Source organism: Monodelphis domestica, chromosome 3, assembly GCF_027887165.1.
Source record: "Monodelphis domestica isolate mMonDom1 chromosome 3, mMonDom1.pri, whole genome shotgun sequence".
In the NCBI taxonomy this organism is placed as follows: Eukaryota; Metazoa; Chordata; class Mammalia; order Didelphimorphia; family Didelphidae; genus Monodelphis; species Monodelphis domestica.
The window spans coordinates 259,526,412-259,550,165 of record NC_077229.1 but is presented as its reverse complement, the minus strand read 5'-3'; the positions used below and the strand labels follow the sequence as shown (position 1 = coordinate 259,550,165).

General features: G+C 34.4%; 1 protein-coding gene across 8 annotated transcripts in view; it reads right to left on the bottom strand.

Annotated features, from left to right (window-relative positions):
• Positions 1-23,754, bottom strand: part of PPP4R1 (protein phosphatase 4 regulatory subunit 1) — a 111,613-nt gene that overhangs the window by 4,861 nt on the left and 82,998 nt on the right. For 5 of the 8 annotated variants that reach the window (XR_008917667.1, XM_016431687.2, XM_016431688.2 and 2 more), the window contains 9 exons: positions 22,713-22,793; positions 9,142-9,317; positions 7,634-7,729; positions 7,071-7,256; positions 5,989-6,150; positions 5,030-5,130; positions 2,576-2,696; positions 2,346-2,480; positions 1,684-1,825 (listed from right to left, as the gene is read on the bottom strand). Coding sequence is in view for 7 of the 8 variants with exons in the window: in XM_016431687.2 (XP_016287173.1) it covers positions 1,684-1,825; positions 2,346-2,480; positions 2,576-2,696; positions 5,030-5,130; positions 5,989-6,150; positions 7,071-7,256; positions 7,634-7,729; positions 9,142-9,317; positions 22,713-22,793 (1,200 nt within the window). In the remaining variant the exon portion in view is untranslated. The remainder of the gene's footprint in view (positions 1-1,683; positions 1,826-2,345; positions 2,481-2,575; positions 2,697-5,029; positions 5,131-5,988; positions 6,151-7,070; positions 7,257-7,633; positions 7,730-9,141; positions 9,318-22,712; positions 22,794-23,754) is intronic. The other 3 variants (XM_016431689.2, XM_056823650.1, XM_056823651.1) reach the window with 1 other exon arrangement.

Genomic DNA, 23,754 nt, shown 5'->3' with positions numbered 1-23,754 from the left:
ACCTTAAAGTATCTAACTAAGGCAAAGAAAGGCACAAAAATTGGTGTCGGAAACAGTAAGAATAATCTAAGTGCACATGGCTTAAACTGAATAAGCAAAATGGTTATGAGTGAAGGGTAAATCTGTATGTATCTGGAGAGTATTCCAGGACTAGATAAAACCTACATCCTCCTTCCTCCAACCAATCTACTAGTAACCACCCCTCTTCTCCACAGAAAACCCTGGCCAACGCACAATCTATTTCTTTTTGTTGGGATCTACAGGCAGAGTACTGGGATAAGGACAGGAATTACCACTCTATTTTTAACAGAAATCTACTTGAGGAAGCAAATCTTACCACAATTAGACTATAATAATAATAATAATAATTATTGTTATTTTTTTAAAACCCTTACCTTCCGTCTTGGAGTCAATACTGGGTATTGGCTCCAAGGCAGAAGAGTGGTAAAGGCTAGGCAATGGGGGTCAAGTGACTTGCCCAGGGTCAGCTGGGAAGTGTCTGAGGCCAGATTTGAACCTAGGACCTCCCGTCTCTAGGCCTGGCTCTTACTACACTGAGCTACCCAGCTGCCCCTAGACTATAATTATTAAGTGGACATAAAATAATTGTCTATAGGCAGACCCCCCCCCCCCAAAATTCAGTATTTGTTGAATTAAATTAACATAAAAGAAAATAGGACAGATAAAAATGAACAATTTGCTACATTAAATGGGTCTATTCCATAACACATACATGACAAGTAACATTCAATACCAATCCAAGCATGTCCAAAACTAGACTTATCATCTTTCCTCTACATTCTCCCCTCTAACTGCCCTATTATTGTCAAGAGTATCACCCTCCTCTCAGTCACCTAGGATTTATCATCTGGGTGTCATCCTCAAGTTTCTTGCTCTCACTCCGCCATAGTTAAAAACAAATGACCAAATTCTGCTCATTGTATCTAGTAGCTTTTGTAAATGCCCTTTTTCCTGACACTGCCATCACCATGGTGCACAAACTGTCATGCCTGGACTACTGCAATAACCTACTGGTATGTGTCTCTGTGTCAAGCCTCTTCCTGTTCCAGTCCATTTGCTCAGCTGTCAAAAGTATGACCGTGTCGCTACCTCTGTCTTCAGCCTTTCCCTCTCCCCCAAATTTAGTCAGCACAGTGGATACTTGTTACCTCTCTTTGGCTTTTAAGGCCCTCCATAACCTGACCCCTTCCTACTTTTCCTTCTATTCATGTACTCATGAGCTCAAGTGACACTGGCTCTTCTTGCTCTTTCCAGTTCCCAATCCTCAATTTCTCAAATCTAGGCATTTTCACTGGCTATTCCCACTGCCTGAAATTCTTTCTCACTTCATCTCTGTCTCCTGGATTTCTTGGCTTCCTTTTAAGTCTCAGCAGAAGTCCCAATTTCTGCAAGAAGCCTTTCCTGATTGCAAGATATCTTCAATTTACCATTGGATAGATCTTGTTTTTAAATGACCACTTGTATACTTTTTACCCTGTCAGACTGTGAGTTCCTTAAGAGCAGGAATTATTTCATTTGCTTGGCCTGTTTTTGCACAATGCCCTACACATAGCAGGCATTTAAAAAATCTTTGCTGACTTGACTGCTTCTTGATGTTCACTTACTCAAGTAGTTATACAAAATATGAAAAAAGAAAAACACTCCACTCTCAATACTACCAACCTTTTTCTAAGAGAGTCTGTCTTAATGTTTTTGCAAGTAGTACTCGAACATTTGGAACACTATCATTTGCTAAATTTAACAAATGTGGCATCAGATGCACGGCAAACTGGTCCATAGGAAGGCAATCATCTTCAATGATAGTCTGGCAAGAAAAAGGTACTATTTTAGATTTTTTCATTAATTTAGAATTGAGATCATACAAGTTATAATGGGCCCCAAAAAACTTTTAGTATCTATTAGACCTTCTTTAAAGTGCTGCTCATTTAACAATCAAATCACAGTGTATACTTGGAGAATGCTGCCTTAATTGAGAAATTAAGATGGCTTGAAAACAAATGCTGTGAATTTTTTTTTCTAAGAACACTTATGGGACTTGGATTTTCAGGAACCTTATAGATACCTGGAAGCAACAAAGACTGACTCTCAATCTTTACCTTCCAGGCCAGTGGCTAGAGCAAGGCGATACTGGCAACGATGGCAACTGTTTCTTATGACTATACAGATATCTCAATGATTAGGTGGGTCACAAGGAACAACTCATGATTTTACAGGCAACAGAATATGAAAGGGCTGCTTATTAAGAACTGAGAAAGTAGGAAAGAAGAAAATTTTACCATAAAAAGGACAGGCAACAAGTAGATAAAAGAAAACTCCCCACTTACCTGGCAGACAAAGACAAATGTCTGTCGGCCAGACCATTTTGGGCATCTACCAAAATTTTCCACAAGTTCATTTATGAGGTCTACTCCAAATGTTGGTGGTGTAGCCATGTGCAGTTTCTTTACCATTTCACTAACCTAGGAATATTAAATTGGAAAAATAAAGAATAATTTCCATATTGTGATACTTATTTACCATTTCCTTATCCCAAATTTAAAAGTTTAGAACATACCAACTTGTAGGAAATCCAACGAACAGAAGAAACTTTGTCTGCACATAGATTCAGAGCAATTGGTCGTAAGTAATCATATACATCTCTGGGATTGTATAAATCTAGAAGTAAAATCAGCTGCCTAAAAAAATGAATAGTGTCAAAAGAAAATAACTACTAATGAATTAATAAAAATTATCTAACTTAAAAAGTACTGTGTTAGGGGCCGCACAAACAAAGGAGTCATTTAATTTGATAAAAATTTTGGTGACTCCATTATATAAAATGAAAATAAATTTCCATTTTAATAAATTGTATGCCACTATTCAATACAGGTACTAATCAATAATCTTATCAACTGGCTGGGAAATCACAATTTGAAATCATGATTAACTTTTATCAAACTCCCTAAATTTACTAGAATTTTCTTTGGTATTCTTAGTGCTTGTCATATAATAAGCTTTGCTGGCTGACTGATGTTAAAGAGGATGTTGAAATGAAAAGAATCTTTGAGTTGGAGGACTTAGGTTCAAATTCTGATTCTATTGTTTCCTGCCTATGTGACCAAGGACAAATCCTTTAAAACAGCCTTAAGTTTATGTAGACATGAATTCCTATACTTGGTTATAGAATTGCCAATATATAGGTTAAAAAAAAATGAACAGATGGCTATGTGGCACTAAGTAAATTATTTTTTGTTAAATACAGCTTTATTAAGAGTATGTAAATTGTCAGTAATAAGTCAGTTCTATTGGACAAAGTGCAATCCAGTCCCTGACTACTTAGATCAACCTTTCTCAGTAGAGGAAAGTATAAAATGTACAGGGTGTGTTTTAGGTACATTCTCTGGTACCTTGTGGAATGAATAGAATCTACAGGGCCATAAGCTTCCTAATTTATCACCTTGCTTTTTCCCTTTGATTTAAAGAGATTGCTTATTCATTCAATTTTGGGATTAAAGGGGTATATTGGTAAAAGTAATATTTTATGGAACCAGAGAGGTGCCTTTAAAATTTTATACAACTTCAGTAATTAAATAAAAAGAATTCAGAGAAACTTGGGAATATTTATATGAAATGATAAAAGTAAAAAAATAAAAGAGTAAGCAGAATAAAAAATATGTACAGATATTAAAAATGCTATTAATGAAAAGATCACTAAAAGAAGGCAAACTCTTAAGTACCTGAAAACCCACAAATGTCCTGGAGAATAATGAAACATGCCACCCTATTCCTGGCAGAGGCAGGGAGATAACAAAGGCAGAATGTTGTTCACACTGTCAGATGTGCTTATTATTGTTGTATCTGTTCAATTTTTGCTTAACCATTTTCCTTTTTTTATTTCAGAGGAAGGGGTGAATGGTTCAATATAAAAGGGAGAGGGTGGGGAAGGAAAACAGATTACATAACCAAAAATGACTATGATGTAAAAATAAAAGGCACACATGTAATTTATTTGAAAACCTTTATGCTATTCCAAAATAGCTACAGTGGTATAGTTCTTGATTTCTTAAATGGCAGCTACACTATGAAAGATTTTCCCCCAACTGAATACTTTCAGTAGTCCTCTGAGACACCACAAAACACTATGCTTTTTTGCTCTTAATTTAAAATTCTAAATTTATTCTAATGAGGGAGAGTGAAGTAGTCCAAGGAAATGTGGTTCTGATATTTTTTCACTAGTATAACCAAGAAAGTTATCAGGCACTTCTATATGATAATGCCTCTAAACCAGAGGAAATAGCATGAGTGAGAGAGATAGTGTTCCCAGACAGCTTTCTGAATCATGTCTGAAGCCAATTAATGTCTGAATTTTCTTCCTCTTTGAGGCAGAAAGTCCCCTAGAATAGCAGGAGTAAGAGCCCTGAAGGCACTAAACTCCTCAGGGATCAATCAACATCAGGAGCAGTTATGAATCTTCTCGAAGCAACAAATAGCAACAACTTTATATCCCACAGCAAGAGCAGCAGTTTGTATGAGTGCCCTATTTTAAAGTCAGGGACTGTAGTGGTAGAATGTCTATGGTTTTCATGTTCACCTATAGAGGTCAAAGTCAATAGTTTTTTTTAATTCAACTACAAGTTATTCACAAGCCTAACAAGACAAGGAGGTGTTGCAGAATCCACTGAAAGTCAGGTAATTGGTGCCTGGAAGGTTCCTGTCACAATCTACTTCATCTAGATGCCTTCCTTCTGGGATCAACTCCAGTCATTTTGTATGTTCATATCTGTTTCCCATATTGGACCATGAGCTCTGAGGGAAAGGATTGTTTTTGTTTTTGCCTTTCTATGGGCTTACTGGTACTATCTAATTATTTGAAGCAAAGCCTGGACCAGAACTGAAGACTTTTTGTTTTAAGTAGGAAGCTGGTTTATAACTTAATGAATTTCACAATAAAGCCAACACAAATATAATCTTTCTTCTCAAAAGCAAAAACAAACCTCCAATATAAAATGTAACAAAAAGTATAACATACTCAGCCAGTTCAGCTCGAAAGCGCCAATTTCTGCTATTATCTGTTACTAAAAACTCCTGAAGCTGATAAAGATATTCTCTTCTTTTGTCCATATGAAGTAGCTAAAATAATAGAATAAAACGTTCATCAAGGCAGAGCACAGAACAGTTGTTCATAACATATTAAGTGGAATGCAGAGAATATTTCAAATAACTAAAAAAAGAACCTTTAACTTTATAAGAATAGGATATCAAAAATGCACTAACTCTTCTCCAAATAATTTAAGCTAGACCAATAGATAAAATATATTTGTTTGCTTCTTTTAAAACTCAGTAGGTCAAAAGAAAGATTGAGTTGGATAGCATAGTTTGATTTGAAAGCTCAAAGTTATCCTGGTCCCTGAGAAAGATTTTTGTTCCAGGGGCTAATGCAAATTCTCCTAATTTCTCATGCCATATATAGAAAATACTTTGGATACTTATATCAGAGCAACTCAATTCTTACTCATCAATTGTACACACATGGTAATTTTTAGAAAGGCTACATAAATATAACTATACATATATTGAGGAAATGTAGTACCCAGCTTGATACAGTTCAATTAATATTAATATTGGAACAAACTGTATGAAAGCATGAGATCTTGATCTGATACATCGATAAACAAAAATTGCATACACTATTACCACTAATGAATTATATACATCAAATGAAATGTGTAAAAAGCTTTGTAAATAAAATATATGTAAACATGAGCTATTTGATAACAGAAGAAACCTGTTACTTGAACATAACTTTTGTTGAGGATTTGGCAGAATACTAAATTAGAAAAGCTTGGTATTATCGTTTAGCACTGGGACCTTAATTTGCCTATCAGAAGTGTTTTATAGATGGAAGGATCCATTGGAAACTCAATTTTAACATGGAGTAGAAAGGCTGGCTGGTTTAGGCATCTATGACAAAATCAGTGTAAAAATTACCTTCAGAAAATCATGTAAGTGTTTAAGGACCCCTATCCTGACTTCATCAAGGTCCTTTAAAAACCCATTGAAAATTGGAACCAGATCTGCAGCTGTCAATTGGTCTCCAAGAATTATTGCAAGCTCATGGATAGAGAATGCTAATGTCCTCCGAACTTTCCACTGAAAAAATAGAAATTAAATGCATTAGAAAATAAATTGAATACTTAATCTTTAATGGTATATGAAATATGACTAAACCTGCCAGGAAATAATGTTACTGTGATCTATTCTCCGTTCTGTACCAGTACAGTAGCAGAGAAATGAATAAAGAAAACTCTCCTTATTTGGCAATAAAATGTAGTTTCCAAATAATAATCCATTCCCATTTGAAAAAAAAAAAAGTAATTCAGATAGAGATACCCTAACCTACCTGAGAACTCCTATTAACACTGCTATGGGAAATTTTGAATCTATGGATTAAAATTGGGAGAAAGGAAAGAATTTTTGAAAAACAAAAATTTAAGGAGGAGAAAATGGACTCTGCAAGAGGATTGTTTGACTTTGTGGTGCTTTTCATTATCCCAAAATCTCTGCTTTACTCTCTACCAGAACTTTACTTCTTTTATTCTTTCACTAAAACTTAAGGATTTATTATTTCTTCTCCTTTCTTAGTTGAATAGCTCCTCAACTCAAGTAGATTATAGATGAAATAGGCTTTTGTGGAATCATCTGAAAATCTAAACATCATTTATAATATTATTTCTATAGGAAAATGTTTTAAGAATTCTAAATAACCAATTACAAATTAACTTTTGGAACAGAAATTACTCATAAGGCCGGGAACTGCTTGTATGTCTTAGTTTTGAGTATGTTGAAATACATTGGGGAAAAAAATAACGAGCCTAACTGTATGTATGACTTGGAGGGGGAAAAGTTTTTTTTAAGTTCAGGATCTCCAAATGTTTTGGGCATCTCAAAAGTCAGGCTGAAGCAGTTGAGAATATTACACAACTTTTTAATTTTAAAAAATTCTAGGAAAAGGAAGAAATTTTAAAACTTTATGCTGCATATCTTTAACTTAGTTGAAATTTTTTACCCACCTGCATATCTGATGCAAGCGTCTCATAAGTCTCTCTCAGGCAGTGCCAGTTCTGCCTGCCAAGTGTAAGTGCCACACCTGGAAGGCTATATGCACAGTGTTTAGCAATCTCAGTGTCAACGGTTTGTGCACGAGAGGGATCAGTCATAGATAAATACTGATCCAACAATGCCTGAGGCACAACATCCTGATAAAAGGAAGAAAAATAATATTAACATTTTCTCCAATAGTTTCAAAAAATCTAGTCTATATTCGGAAGAGAAATAAATGTACAAGTTATCTCAAAATAACATTATTCATGATAGAGGAAGATTAATATCAGACTAAAAGTATTTAAAAACAAATGAACTATCTTATCAAGAGATGGTAGTAACAAACCAAAGGAAACGAAATGGAAGCTATGAAAAAAATTAGGTTTTAAGTTTGAAAAAGAAAAAAAATTTAAAGCACAATTAGAATTAGTGTTTCACTACAGAGAATCACTTAATGAGTACAGGTCAAAAAAGAAACAAAGAAAGAATAGACAAGCCACAAATTAATGTCAAAGGGCATTCTATTTCTTACTTGTACTTTAGATTTTCTTTCCTCTTCAGGGCTAAAACTATTATCGGTGCTCAAGTCTGAATCATTATGGATGTATTGGAGAGTTGAATCCATACTCTGTTTAGAAAAAAAGATCTACTTAAAGAAAAGTGTGCTATGTGTCTAGATATTTTCTTTATTTAAATATCTTAATGATATTCTTACCTTCAAGGCTTCCAAAGGATTTATTTTCAAACACATATTCTAAAGTATCATTTATTCTCCCACTTACCACATCTCTCTCCCTTCTAATTCCCCCAGGAAAATTCAGACAGAAAGTATCTTAAACATCTAAGGTATTATTTTCCCCATCTTAACAAACTTACTGAATAACCTTATACAAAAATGCACAGGCTGTTAAAACATATGAGAACAAGTAGTTCTAAAAAAAAATCACATGCATTTAAAATGTAGAATTGGGGTACTTGTGAATTAGGACCAATATTCTGAATTAGCTTGCAAAACAGTATCTGTAAAAAGGTTCAAGTTTCCATTCTGTAGTTAAAGAGGCCATGAGATGTTTCTGGTAGTAGCCCTCTGGCTTTTGCCATGCTTGTTGACAAATTTTTGTATTTATATATTTATAAAAAGCAAAACAACAAAGTTTTTCTTAAATATGACTAGGCTATCATACAATCCCATCTATAATAACACCAAATGGCTAAGAACTTATTTTTGTGACATTTTATATATGTATATATAAAACTAACTATATTCAATGTGATTTAATCAAAAGAATAGAACTTCACTCTAATTGTATGAACCCTCTTCCAAAGGTGTTGTTAAATGCCCTCCCCCCTTCCCCTTTTTTGGGTCCTACTGATCATGCTATGAAGTGACTTTTAGGCTGGGGCATTCGCTGAAATGAAAATGTGTTTTGTGCCACTACACAAATAAGGTAGTAAAAGAACACCAATGTTTAATAAGGAGGAGGGGTGGGACATAAGGAACTGGGGAATGATTACAAAGGTTCAGCTACAAGTACAAACCAAAGATGATGCTAGTAATTGTACCCACCCTCACACTCCAGAGTCCAGATAATGCCACTGGCCCTCCGCAACATGGCCTCAAGTCCCGATCTTCTCCTGCTCAGATACTGTGCTGCTTGCTGCAGTGAAATGGTCCGATCAGAAACAAAGCACCTCTCCAAAAAGAAAAGGAAAGAGTTAATTTTTTCTTTATTAAAGGGCTTTGTTTCCAGTAAGACTATTTCACTGCAGTGAGCTACATTAACATTGAGGCTACTAAGATGGTCATGTAGACAGGGTTGGGATTTAACTTCTGAAGCACTCAACATGATATTGATGTTACAAAGACAGAATGTAGTGAGAACAATTACTTCTACTGAATTCAGTATGGAAAGCTGAAAAATCAGCAACAAAAGGAATGGACATAATTTCTGACTACAGATTTTAGCTATACCTATTCCCCATACAGCCTAATATTAATCAACATTATTCAACCATTCTAAAGTGACAAATATTTGTTACCTCAACAGTATCGTTGATTAAAGGCACAGGATCATCTTGACTTATTTTACAATTCTGTAGCTCTTTTATAAGGATTTCATCTTGTAAGTCATTTTCCCTGGCTAAGCTGACCATCTTTTCTTCCTGAGTGTCCATACTGGTGGCTCGAAGTGCAGCAGATAATACTTCTACTTGTGCTAGTATGCAACAACAAAAAAGAAAACAATGACACTGAGCAAAAGAATTTCCATGCTCCAAAAGAAAATGTGTAAATTTAGTCACATTGTAGTTGACATTTGAACTTTTAACGTTAACAAACAAGCTGAAAATTTTCTACTCTGAAAATTCAATTATTAGTCCCTCCAGATAAAGTAGATACAACTAATGTTTTCATGGGACAGATTAAAAGTTTACTACTAAACATTATTTTGTGTTAGTATAAACAGACAAATGCTACAAAGTTGTAGAAGGAGTCTGATTTATTAAAGAAGTAAATTCAGTAAAAGTTAACTGTTTTGGTAGCATATGAATCAAATGTAACTAACAAGGCTTACTTACTAAGCCATTTTAGAAGATGAGCAGTCACACAAATCCTGCCAATATAAAACAATGGTAATTACATAGATTCTTGGTGGCAGTTATAAACATTCATTCATTTAAGCATTTAAATATTCCTTATCTCATCCAAGTTTACTTCTAAAATTGCTTTTACCTTTCTTTTCTTGTAGTAAATAATGGGTGGTCCCATACAAAGCAGTTTTCTTGCTTTGTAACAAAAGAGAAATCAGTCTAAGTACTTCTTCTTTAAGTACCTGGAATATAATGTCCTTCTTATATAGCCATTGTCTTTAATTTCTGAATTTTATTCTGGATTTCTTTGAAAAGAGTATACAAAATGAAGGCAGTATCCCAAAAGGGATTAAGTATTTATTCAGGATGGAATCCTTCTCTCTCTATACATGTATATGGGCACATACACATGCGCATACACACCCTCTCACCCTCCCTTTTCCCCCAGGGGGAGTGGGAGTTGAAGGAATTCCACTAGAATGGCCTAAAACATATTTCGTTAAAGCTTTAAAGATTTTCATATTACATAAGTAATGTAAAGATATGCAACATGGCTAGTTTTAAATTTTTTATTCACATATTCTGATGCTTACTCTGTTGAGATACAGAAAAATTAAAATTTATAAACAAGTGCTATTAGGCTCCACTTATGTGAACATTAATACCCTTAAAAAAAAATCAACCGTTAATGCCAGTTTTCATTGCTGAATTAAACATTTTTTTTTCATTTTAAAGACAGAAATAGCATTTGCAGGGAACATAATAGAGTGGCAATGGAAGCTCTAACAAATCTAGAGTTTAGATTTAATATGTAAATTACAAATGGAAGAGATGGTGGAAATCTGTTAGTCATATATCTTAAATTCTCTGAAGTTATAGGTTATAATAATGAACAATTCCTTTTCCCTAAACAGACTCAAAATTGCAAATTTAGCAGGTGTTCAGTGACCATTAAGTATCTTTTAAAACAAAACTGGCACAATGAATTATAGAAATATTGTTAAGAAATCCAGAGAAACCTTTATATCAAGAACTTCTAAAGGCCATATCTAATTCTGAATAGCCTTGAATCAAGAGACTTATTCTGTTCTCAAACTTAGTGCCAATTTGTTAATAAGGGCCCCACCAGCCTTAATAAAAATAGAAAACACTTCAAATCTTATTCTGAGAAAAAATATCTTGGTAGACAATCACATAGCAGTCTTGCCTTTCTACTACAAAAATACCTAAATTACAGTGGCTGAATAAACAGAATTTCAGTTCATTTCAAATTTCATCATCTGTGTAGGTTAAAAAAAAAAAGAAAAGCCAAACTAAAAATGCCTATCAACTACTAAAACAGGATAGAAATATAAAGGCAGCCACTGAATGCCCTAAGATCTACAATTGCCAAACATTCTATTCTGCAGAATAGATATATCTATTTTGTATTATAATGCATGTATCTTTACAAAAACCAAACATAGGCTCCATTCTAAAACATGATGCATAATCCTTACAAAAACAGCATTGGCCAATTTAACAAAGTATGAAGTGACATATAAGAATCCCATAACTTTTAACAACTTGTTCTTAAGAGATTTGTGATATAGTATATATTTGAGTACTGGTCAGCAAAATCTGTGTTCAAATCATGCCTTTGGCACTTGAAAGCTGTGTGACCCTGGGCAAGTTACTGTGCCTCCATGTTTCTCAGGAAGCTCTCTAGGATTTATCTACTCCTATAAAAATAGAAGAAAGGTTGGTGAAGGGAGTGCTCTATGTTCTTATCTATGTTACATATCTGCATAAATTCTGAAAATTCAAAAACCTACTTTTCAGATGTCCAAGATGGAAAATTAATTCACACCCCCCCCCCCAATTTTAATAAAGTACTTAATTTTCTTCTATTTTTAAAAACCCTTACCTTCTGTCTTAGAATTGATAGGCAACTGGGGTTAAGTGACTTGCCCAGGGTGCACAGCTAGGAAATGTCTGAGGCCAAATTTGAACCCAAGTTCTCCTGACTTCAGGCCTGGTGCTCTATCCACTGTGCTACCAAGCTGCCCCAATAAGGTACTTTAAAAAGAGAAGAAAATAGATACTGATGACAGTGGGCACTGATTAAAATACCAGAAGGCTTGTTAAATACATTACTGAATTTGAATCAACCAACCAATCAGCATTTATTATAGGAACTATTATTCCCATTTTAAAGAAAAGAAAGCTGAACCTCAGAGTAATTAAGTGATTTGCTCATGGTCAAATGCTAACCAGGAGGCAGGATTCAAACTCAAGTTTTTCTGTCTCCAAGCTTCAATTATTCTATACTGTTCCTAATAAGAGATCTTTTAACTTTATCCTAAACATCATTAAATGTATTTTTTAAATTATCTAATTTAATATTTCTAACATTTTTTAGAAAGAAAAATTGTGTTCAGTCAAACTTCCTTGGGGGATGATTAGTAGCAGATTTTTGTCTAGCTCATCTACGACCTTTTCTGTTTCTTTTGGGTGAATTTCCCCATATTGCAAAATAGGAATAAGTAGGTGTTACCTTTCATAAGAAAGTAACAAGTTGTTCACCTGGAACCTTGATTCCTTGAAGGTATGTAGTAAATGTCTGCAAAGGACCATCATTTATCAGTTTCATCTAATGTCTTCTGGAAAACCAGAACCAGTGAAAATGAGTTCACATTTAAGTAAAATACTCAAAAACTTTAATTCCTGGGGAGGGAGATGAAGAGAAAATACATATCCTATCTTCAAATGAGAAAATGTGTGTAGGTGGCTCAGTACCTGGAGGCAGGAGGTCCTGGATTCAAATATGGCCTCAAGGCACTTCCTAGCTATGTGACCCTAGGGCTAGTCACTTAACCCCAACCTGCCTAATCCTTACTGCTCCTGTCTTGGAATCACTACTTAGTATTGAGTCTAAGAGAAGGTAAGAGTTTTAAAAAATTAAGAAAATATGTATAAAGTGTTTTTTGAATTATCTTTGTACCTGTGTGCCAAGTAACTTGTGCCTAGGCTCTGGTGATACTGAAACAAAAATGAAACTATCACTGCTCTCAAGGAATTTATATACTGACAAAAGGCTGCAAAAAGGAACAGATAAACAGACTTATAGATAGATAAATGCAAGGTAATTTCCAGTGATGAGAGCATTAGTAACTAGGGGATCAGAATAGGTATTTTGCAGGAGATTGGAAGGAATTTAACACTGTGAGGAAACCAGGGATTCTAAAATTCAAAAGTCATAAGGAAAATACATTCCAGATATAAGTAGTAGGGGAGGGACAAGGAAGGGAGAAAGCTGATGCAAAAGGCACACGTCTGGGACATGTAACGTGTATATGTATATACACTTATATATCTACTATATATATATATATAGTAGATGGCACAGGAAGCATACCAGTTTGGCTAGGATACAGTATATGGGGAAGAGGGAGTATAGAAAATACTGTGTAATCAGCCTAGAATAACAGGCGATCACCGAGAGTGGGGCTTTAAACCAGAAGAATTTCTATTTTTATTTTTGAGGCAATTAGAGAAGTGCCTGGTTGTTTTTGTTTGTTTGTTTTGAGCAGTCCTGTGCTTTAAGACTGAATTTAGCCACTAGGTGGAAGATGGATTGTTAAGGAAAGAAACTGAATTTCAGGGAGGCCAATTAGAAGACTACTGTACTTGTCCTAAACTAGGTTAGTAGTAACCCTTTTAAGTTGAGAAATGGTCAGAGATGTGAGCTGTTATGAAGGAGGCATAATTAATAGATTGGATATGAAAGATAAAGAGAAGGGGGTTGGGATCATGGGTAAAAGGTAGGATAATGGTACCTTCAATAAAAATGGAAGTTTGAAGGGAAGAGGTATTGGGGATAAATAATAATAACAGGTAGGAAATGATTTGTTTGAATTTAAAACATGTTTAAGATATCTTATAATGTTTGTTGTTGTTTTTTGCAAATGTTAAGAAAAACTAGTGTTACTAACTACAGGATTAGTTAAGACAAGATAAACGCTGAGGTTCTTTAAGCCCTAAACTTCCCAAACTAATGTGCTATCTTATTGTGAAAGTTATATAGGGAGGGTAAAACAAGGAGGTAGTTTACATGTTAGGGTGGATGGATAGACAAGTATTCTGTATTTTTCTTTGTAGTGTGTTTTGTCTGAACACCTGAAAAACACTGCTGAAATGTAGAATTTTAAATAAAAATGCCAGAAAGTATAGGTACTTCTGAATACAGTAAATTAAGAACTATTTTATCTCCTGAGGAAAACTGCAAGTATCAACTGCTGACTCCTTTATCAATAAAGAATCACAGATGAACCAAAGAACCAGTCCTTGAAACCTGCCCCTGTTCCCACATTATTTATATTCTTTCTGGCCCTCTGGGATCACCAAAGTTAAAGAGGAACCTTTTCCCACTAGAAATTTTTGTATAAAATTTTATACCGTCTTTGAATGCATATACTAGCAGGACTTATCTGCTCTTAAGGCTCACAGCATAGCCTTTGAAGAAGTGAACCTGAGATTCATAGTATAGTGGAAAGAGCATTAGTGTCATAATTAGAATACCCAAATTAATTTAACACTTAGCTGTATGAAACCACTTAAATTGTAGCTTCTATAAAATGAGAATATTAAGGGAGCAGCTGGGTAGCTCAGTGGATTGAGAGCCAGGCCTAGAGATGGGAGGCCTCAGACACTTCCCCCCCTGGGCAAGTCACTTAACCCCCACTACCTAGCCCTTACCGATCTTCTGTCTTGGAACCAATACACAGTATTGACTCTAAGATGATAGGTAAGGGTTTAAAAAAGATGATAATATTAATATTTGCACTAACTTGTCTCTTGTGAGAACATTTTAAAAAGACATTTTCTGTGATTGTTTTCCCTTTTGTAATTTCACAGGCATAATAAATTCCTGTGATTTTATGGTATATAAGCAGTAGAACAGCAACTTATCTTTGTCAGGTATCTGAAGCATTGAGTGGTCAGGTGATTTGTATCTTGTAGTCACTATTTGTCAGAAGTTGGATTTTAGAGGGGAGGTTTATTTTTTAAATGAAATGAACACTATGGAAACCAATAGCATGGAAATGAGCTTGGGTTGAGGATGCATGTGACACCCAGAGGAATCACGCATCGCCAATGGGAGGGGGAGGGGAGAGGGGGAAAAAAAGGTGATCCTTGTTTCTAATGAATAATGTTTGAAAATGATCAAATAAAATAATGTTTAAAAAAGTTTAAAAAAATGAAATGAACAAGACTCAAATCAAATATTGCCTTCTGCAGAAGCCTTTCCTGACCTTCCCCCCATGGCTAGTGCTTTCCCCTCTGAGATTACTTCCCATCTATTCTGTAAATATCTCTTATGGACCTATTTACATGTAGTCTTCTCTATTAGAATGTAGATTCCTTGGGGACAGGGATAGTGATTTTACCTTTTAAGTCTTGGAGCAGTTAATAAATGCTTATGGAATCAATGGGCTAGAGGAGTAGGGAAATATAGGAGTATATGGAAGCCTTGAGGGTTAAATGCAATGCAACCACCCAGTGACCAAGCTACAGTAAATAACTGGGCAACCAGCAGCAACTTGGCTTGATTAGAGAGAAGGAAGAGGTAGATGATCATACCTGATACATACCTAAAGGGTTTCCCCTGGTCCCCATTTCCAATAAGCCTGTGTATCTGATAATTATTACCTGTGCAATCTCGAATAAACAATTTTCCTTAGTTTTCTTATCTCTAATATGATCTCTAATATTCTTTCCAAACTGAAATCTCCTTATGATCCCTTTTTAGTTGTTGTTGGCTTCCCAGGCTTTATTAAAGTCTCAGCCTTTTAGAACCTTACTTTCTGTCTTAGAATCAATAGTATGTATTGATTGCAAGGGAGAAGAGCAGTAAAGGCTAGGGAATGAGGGTTAAGTGACCCCAAGGGCACATAGCTAGGAAGTATCTGAGGACAGGTTTGAACCCAGGACCCTCTTATCTTTAGGCCTGGCTCTCAGCCACCCAGATGCCACCTAGATGTGTTCTTAAAGAACATTACTCTGATTGTACTAATTGCTCTTCTTTCTGAACCATCTCTGATCCCACCAGCTAAACACAGTATTCTCAGTGCAATTACAGTTAGTAATAATAATGAAAAAAAAAACAACAACAAAAAACCATGAATACAGATAAAAACAATTTCTGGGTTGTTTGCAATATCATTCTTGAGTAGGCCCAACATATATCATTGGTGGTGTAGTGGGTAGTACTGCACTTGATATTTAGGAAGACCTGAATTGCAATCCTGCCTCAGACATTCAACTAGTCTGTGACTCTGGGCAAATTATTTAACTTCTGTCTCCTTCAGTTTCCTTCATCTATAAAATGGGGACAATAATAGTAGCTATTCTGAGGGCTGTTGAGGGCATAAAAAGAGATTGTTTTTAAAAAGCTTATAAGCCTTAAAGCATATTATCAGTATTATTTTTACTGTTAATGATAATAATTGTATGTTCTCCCCCTGAGACCTTTAGCCCAAAGGCTACCAGTGAATGCATGTTTCCCCAACTATAATCAATCTTAAAACTTGATTATATTAAAACTTATTAGCTACTTCTCCATCTACTTGTAAAGGCTTAATTATGGGGCCAGAAGTGACTTAACATTCAACATGCAACTAACCAGGGCAAAGTACAATGAAACTATTACCACCTTCATGGGTGATATACATCTCAGATATTATAGATTTTTATTGCCTCCTATTGTTTTCCTTTTTAGCATAATTTTTAATAAGTGAAAAATATTTTTAAACATTTCTGAAGAAATAATTATAAATATCTGTACCACATATTGAGCAATTATGATAACTTGAATAATATAACTTTTAAGAAGTTATGAATAAAAGAAATGTTATATATTTAAATGAAATTAATGGAGATTGTCTCTTCATTGCCATATTATGCTATTTTTGATCATTCTATACAAAAACTTCATCTTTTTTTCAGACAAAATGTAATAGACACATTTTCATCTTAAACTTGTGATTCTTAAAACTTATCTATAAGATTTTTATATACTTATCTTTATTATGCTTAATCTTATTAGTTTTAGTTCAGTGTTCTAACCTATCAGGACTTTTTTTACACTGTCATCCAAAGCATTGGCTAGATTTAGTTTTGTGCTTGCAAAAGCATGTCATCATCCATGTCTTTTCCAAGCCATTTAAATAATAATTTGGATAAAATAATTTTATTCAAAGAGGAAATTATCAAAAAGCTGATAATTCACTGTGGCAAATGTAGAAAAAGTTAAGAGTAAGAAAGAAAAAACTCTCAAATTTAGATAAAGAAGCCACTAGTGACTTGTAAAAGAAAATTAAGTAGAATGGTAGAGAGTAATGCTAGATTATAAAGGGTGAATGGTAAGAAAGTAGATCTTGATAATCCAATAAATGAGTGAGATGAAGCTGTTGGTTTAGGGAGAAATTATAACCTTGATCAGCCTTTATTTATTTCCTTTAATGCCCTACAGTGGAGGATGAGGCATTATACAAAGGTTATAGACAACAAAATCTACATATTTTAAGGTTTCTTTGGTTGGTGTAAGAACTCAGGTGAATAGGTGGCTTTCTTTCTTTTTTAAACCCTTATTTTCTGTCTTAGTAACAACTCTAAAACAGAAGAGCAAGAGACTAGGCAAATAGGGTTAAATTACTTGCCCAGAGTGATACAGCTAGGTCTGAGGCCATATTTGAACCCAAGTCCTCCTAACTCCAGGCCTGGTGTTCTCTCCACTGAGTCACTTAGCTGCACCCAAAAGATTATCTTTCTTGACTCCAACGATACTAAATCAGAGACCTCTGGATGCCTATAATGGGAAATAACAGGGAAATTTTCTGATTCTGCAAAATGTCTCCCTGTTGCATAGACTATACATATATACTACGTCTCAACCGTTTATATCATAAAAGTTGGTGAATTAGAATTGAGGCCAGAGCTCTTTATGTATAAGGTGAACTAGTACTCAGTGAAAAAAATTGGTGATTACTTCTTGTCATTTAAATGTAAATATATGCTGATAGTTTCCTTAACGATATAGCTTCTTATTATTATTAGACTGCTATATCACTATACTTATGTATTCTAGATTTGTGCAGTTTGTCCCTAAGGACAACCTATTACAGTACTTTTGAACACAGTAGGTCCTTACTAAACACATGTTGAAAAGATAGTAATTGTTCTATGCGTCAAATGAGGAACATTAAATGCCAGGGTTTCCAGACAATTGCCCAAAACATGAGCGAGGCCTCCAATTAAAAAAAAAACAATAAAACCCCTTACCTTCTGTCTTAGAATCACTACTATGAATTGGTTCTAAGGGACAAGAGTGGTAAGGGCTAGGCAATGGGGGTCAAGTGACTTGCCCAGGGTCACCCAGCTGGGAAATGTCTGAGGCCAGATTTGAACCCAGGACCTCCCATCTCTGGGCCTAGCTCTCAATCCACTGAACCACCCAGCTACCCCCTCCAATTTGTTTTTATAAGGTTCTGAAGAAGAATCTGTGTACTTACACTTATTCTCTATAACTTTCCCCTTCTCTGTTTATAGTTTCCTTTTCTTCCTTATCCAGTTGCTATAATATCAACTAATTTAGTCAGAATATATCAACTAAGGAAAGTCATGTCCTGAACAAGACCCCTCATTCTGGACCTCATGAGACATTTCTGAATTTTTTTCACTACAATACTATCATTGTTACGAGGCAAAGATTTACTGATTAGAATTAAATTATTCTTATGGCTATTCCAATATTTCTTTGGAAAACAAGTACCCATGACAAAAAGTAATTTCCTAATTAGAATTTAACTAGATCTATCTATATGGGGGATTGGGAAGAGTGAGGAGCAGAAGAGGAATCTTAATATATGAAAGAATGTGAAAAAAGACATTCTTTTTTCAACTGGGTTCCCTGATTAGTGGTCAACATCAACTTAGTTCAATACATGGATGCTATCAAAAGCTTTCTTTGAAGCAAGTGTTATCAACTGTGTAGTAAAAGGTCAAGTAAAAAGGCATTTTGACTATGTTTTAAATTTTTTCCATTTATAAGGCAGAAATTATTTAAGGATTTGGGGAACATGATTATATGTGTATACTAATCTCAGAGAGAAAAAGTATCTGCAATTGTAATGAGTAACTTAAAGTACACATAAAGCCAGAAATTACAACAAATTGATCTTCAAATAATTCTAGTTGAGAAGCTGCACAACCCAGCAGCCCCAAAATAGAACACATCTGACTTGAAATGACTGCTCATTTTTGACAAATTTCAATCAGTTCCATATTCAATGTGACCCTAATTCATTCTTCCACAAAATAGTATTTCTGAATTTGAAAAGGAAAGTGATAATAAACCTCAATTTAAGAGAGAGTGTTTAAACATTAAAGGCTTAAAAAAAATGCATTATGACTTTTCAAACAAACTGAATGAGAAAAAAAGAACATTGTTCTTAGAGAATGCTATCAGAGGAAATAAAGGGGGCAGGTAGGTAGCACAGTAAATAGAGCACCAGGCCTAGAATTGTAAAGGATGTGGGTTCAAATCCGATCTCAGATACTTCCTAGCTATGTGACCCTGGGCATGTCATTTAACCCTAGTTTTGCCTAATCCTTGTTGCTCTTCTGTCTTAGAACTGATATTAAGACAGACAGTATAGGTTAAAAAACAAACCTCCAACACACAAAAACTGAAGGCTAGCCCCCAAATCACAAATTGAAATTACAACAGGAAGTACTTGAGTAAAATATATGCAGGATCATGAAGATTGTTAAATTTAATTACCAAGGAAGGTTGTGAGAATCTCCTCCTTATAAAAATCTTTCTAAAATGTATCAGTATGGTCTGAGGTTTTTTGAACTTGTTCAAAACCTGTAGCTCATCAAACTCATCAGTTGATGGAAGCTTGGGCAAATATTTGTTTAATCCTATTTACTATTTCCAGAGACTATATAAATGAATTAAAATGTAGAACAAAATGGGAATTATCTACTTGTTTTCCCACCATACCCTGCTTTCTATCTACTTCCACTCTATCTTTATTCCCAGTGCTTGATAGTGTCCTGAATACTAATAACTAACCACTGAATCACCAAAAATTAAACAAGTGCCATAACCTCCTTTATATGAGGTTTCCAGTGCTCTCTTCTATTTTTGATTCATATTTGCATTGTTAATTTTGTAGTACTTGGGTAGCTTTAATTCCAAATTATGCCCTTCCATTACCTATTTTGAAATCTGTGCCTTTTGAGAGTAAAAGCCTTTAAAGGTATATTACATTTGATCAAATACTGCACAAAACATTGCACTGAATTATGTAATGAATCCTAGATCTTACACAGTTATTTTTTTGCTTTGGCATACTGTAAGGAATAACATAGATCTGCATATTTGTTACTTAAAATAAACCACAGTTTGTTTTTTAGGGACATTGCTTCATGCCTGAAGTTGGCATGTTATATATACCACAGATATATGTTTGTTCTATTTAAGCACAAATATTTGTATTTTGATAAAATGTGGATTCTTTTAAGCCAGTAAGCTTGAGGCAAACAAGTGTCTCTGTATATTGCTAAGTTTTGCTTTAAACTTTTGCAATCATGAAATAAATTTATTTCTTAGAAGAAAAAAAAATATCAGTATGGGATATTATTGGCTTAAAAGATTATGTTAAGCATTTTTCTAGGGTTGAACCATCTTTGTGACCTTGATATAGATCTAAATCCAAGTAATTTTTTTGGGGGGTGGAGTAAATTGTTGCAGGTCTTTTTGTTAGAATTTTAAAATTTGAAGTAATATAAATTAATGCTATTGGTCATTAAAAATTTTTTTTCTTCCTTGGTTTATGAATTAAAGCTGTATTTCATAAAAGAAATTTGACAAACTATTTTCTCTCAATTTTTGAGAATTTTATAATTAAGGTATAAATCATTCTTTAAGAACTTGAAAAATCATATTTTAAAAGCTTCTTTTTAAAATATTGGTAATAAAAGCATTAATTATTCTTTAGAACTTGAAAAAATCATACTGTAAAACCAAATAGACAAGTTTCTGTTTTGTTTTATTTTAGGGGAGGGAGGGACAAGGAGGAAAGTAGTGCTTCCTTTACAGTGAGTTCAATATCCTAGTAATTTAATTATTTTATATATTTATTTGGTATTCTGTTATTTTGAGTATTTCATATTTTCATGAAAAACCCTATATTTCTTTTGAATTTTTAGTCTTTCTGGTAGATACTTAGAGTAGGTTTTCATCACTCTTCATTTCTCTTGTGAGTTAAGACTGTTGATAATTTAATGTGATTGTCCCTTTAAAAATTAAATTGCCTTTAAAGATTTACTAATTTTATTAGTCTTTTTTGTTTAAACTCTTACCTTCCATCTTAGAATCAATAAGACACATTGATTCCAAGGCAGAAGAGTGGGAAGGGCTAGGCAATGGAGGTTAAGTGACTTTCCTAGGTTGACACAGCTAGAAAGTGACTGAGGTCACATTTGAACCTAGGACCTCCCATCTCTAGGTCTGGCTCTCAATCCACTAACCACCTGTAGAAGCCCTCTATTTTTTTTTCTTCCATTTATTTTGAACCTGTGATTTTCATGCCATGTGTCTAGCACAACCTTTGTGTGACTTTTGTACTAAGTTTCCAGGGATTGACTCAGACATACAGCTTAAGTAACATGTCCAGGGGTCACCCAGCTAGTGTTAGAGGTGAGTTCTGAACTTAAGTCTTCTTGCCTCCAAGCCCAGAACTCTATCCTCCTTTTCCATATTGACTCTAAATTAATATCATGTGTAAACTGCCCAAATAACCACGAGATGGTTTTAAAAAACATATTATGATTTAAAGTGATTGCTTCTCATTTTTACAGATGAGTTTCTCAAAGTTACCTTTTCAAAGTTGGAGGGAACCCAAGTAGGTGCAAATCAAACCCCTCTATAACAAAAGATCATAAAACCTCTACCATAAGACTTCTAATAAACAGAAAACCATTAAATTACCTCCTATGACAGCCATTTTAATTTTCTTAATTGTTAGGAAGAGTTTCCTTCTAGTAAACCTAAATACTTTTTTTGCAACTCACATCCAATGCTTCTGCTATCTTCTAGGATCAAATAGAACTGTCTTCCACAAGATATTCATCAAAAGTCCCCCAAGTTGCTCTTTTCCCCCCAAGCTAAATATGTTCATTATTTCATCCAATCCAAATATAGCACTGGCTCAAGGCTCTTCACTATCCTAAACACATTCCAGCTTATCAATATCTTTTCCTAAATTTAGGCTGCCAAGAATTGAACATAATAATCTGGATTTAGTCTTATCAGAGCACTGAGAAATGATCACTTCTTTATTCTAGAATTCTATTTCTCTCTTAAGGTAATTCAATATTGCATTAGCTTTTTTTTAGCTAATATATTACACTAATATTTATATTATTCTACTGATCTGCCAGGTAAACAACTTGTTAAAAAAAAAAGTAGTATGGCATGCTCTGCCCTTGATGAAGCTACATTGGTTCTTTAATATTCTTGGTTCTTTTTTTTAGACATTCACTAACCATCTCTTTAATGATCCATTCTAGGATTTCTCTAGGAACTGAAATTCAAGAAGCAAAGTCAAGGCCATTTACTTTTGGTATACAGATTCTATTTTCATCCTTTTGAAGATCAAGACTACACCTGTTCTTCTCCAGCCTAATGATATATCTTTCCCCTTTCCCAACATTTTCCAAATGCCACTGAATAGCACAGCAATAACACCCACCAAATTTTTCAGTACCTGAGGATGTGGTTCATATGGAGCAAATGACCTCAATCATTCAAGGGTAACCAAGGTGTTACTTGAACTATTTCCTTACTTATCCTGGTTATCAATTATCTATAAATAACCCATTTTTATTCTGCCATTTCTAGTACAAAGGTCATTCTTCTTTGGCAAAAAACAAACAAAACAAAAAACAAAATAAGAATTAAGCAGGTCTACCTTCTTTCGTGTCAATTATCAGTGTCCCATCCATCCCAGGCAGCAGTCCTTTCCTTGATCCTTCCTTTTCCCCCAATATAGCTAAAAAACAAACAACATTTTTGTTGTCCTTAGTTTTCCTCACCAGTCTCAGTTCTATTCTTGGCATTATTACAGGGGCAGCTACATGGCACAATGGATAAGAGTCCTAGAAGTAGTAAGGTTAAAGTTGTGTGGCCCTGGTCAAGTCACAGTTTGCTTTCAGTTTCCATATCTGTAAAATGGGATTAATAATAGTTCCTACCTAAAAGGGTTGTTGTGAGGATCTAATAAGATAATATTTGTAAAGAGCCTAGCACTTAGGAAATCATTACACTTTTTAATTTTTATTACTCCCATATTATCATAGACACCTGTGACCTGTTCATGCTATTCAAAAATCTAAGTTTTTGGTGACATTCATATTAGTCACTTCATAAAACTCCCATTTTTATTTCTAGTTTTAATTATTTTCCTTTGTGGATTCAGAATTTCATTCTTAAAGAGTTTTCCATCCTTCTTAGACAAATTTGCCACAAAGAATTTTTAGATCAAGAATGCCTGTTTATCCTTCTGAATCCCTTGGAATCTGCATTCTCCAGATCTAGAAAGCATGTCACATGTCAGGCAATGTCTAGCTCTTCTATAGTCTATCACTTTAACTTCAATAATCAATTTGTAAGAATCAGAAAGAAAATAGAAGTTCATTTTATTGATTTTTTCCCATCTTTTTGAAGGAAGAAATAATCATTAAGGAAAGTCAAGAAATAATTATTTTTGGTGGAGAAGTACTACTACCTGCTAATGCCCAAATAAATGAAACAGACCATTACAAGCTATATCATGCCATTGTATGGCTGGTGACATTCCCAAAATTTCTGATTATTTATTCCTTCCTATCCAAGGGGTCTGTAATATAGTGTGATGTCAAAATTGCTTATTCCTGTCTTCAACTCAAATGTAAGCCACCATGTTTTCTCTTATGGTTCCTAGTTTTCCTTAGATTCCAATCCTGGGTTTCATC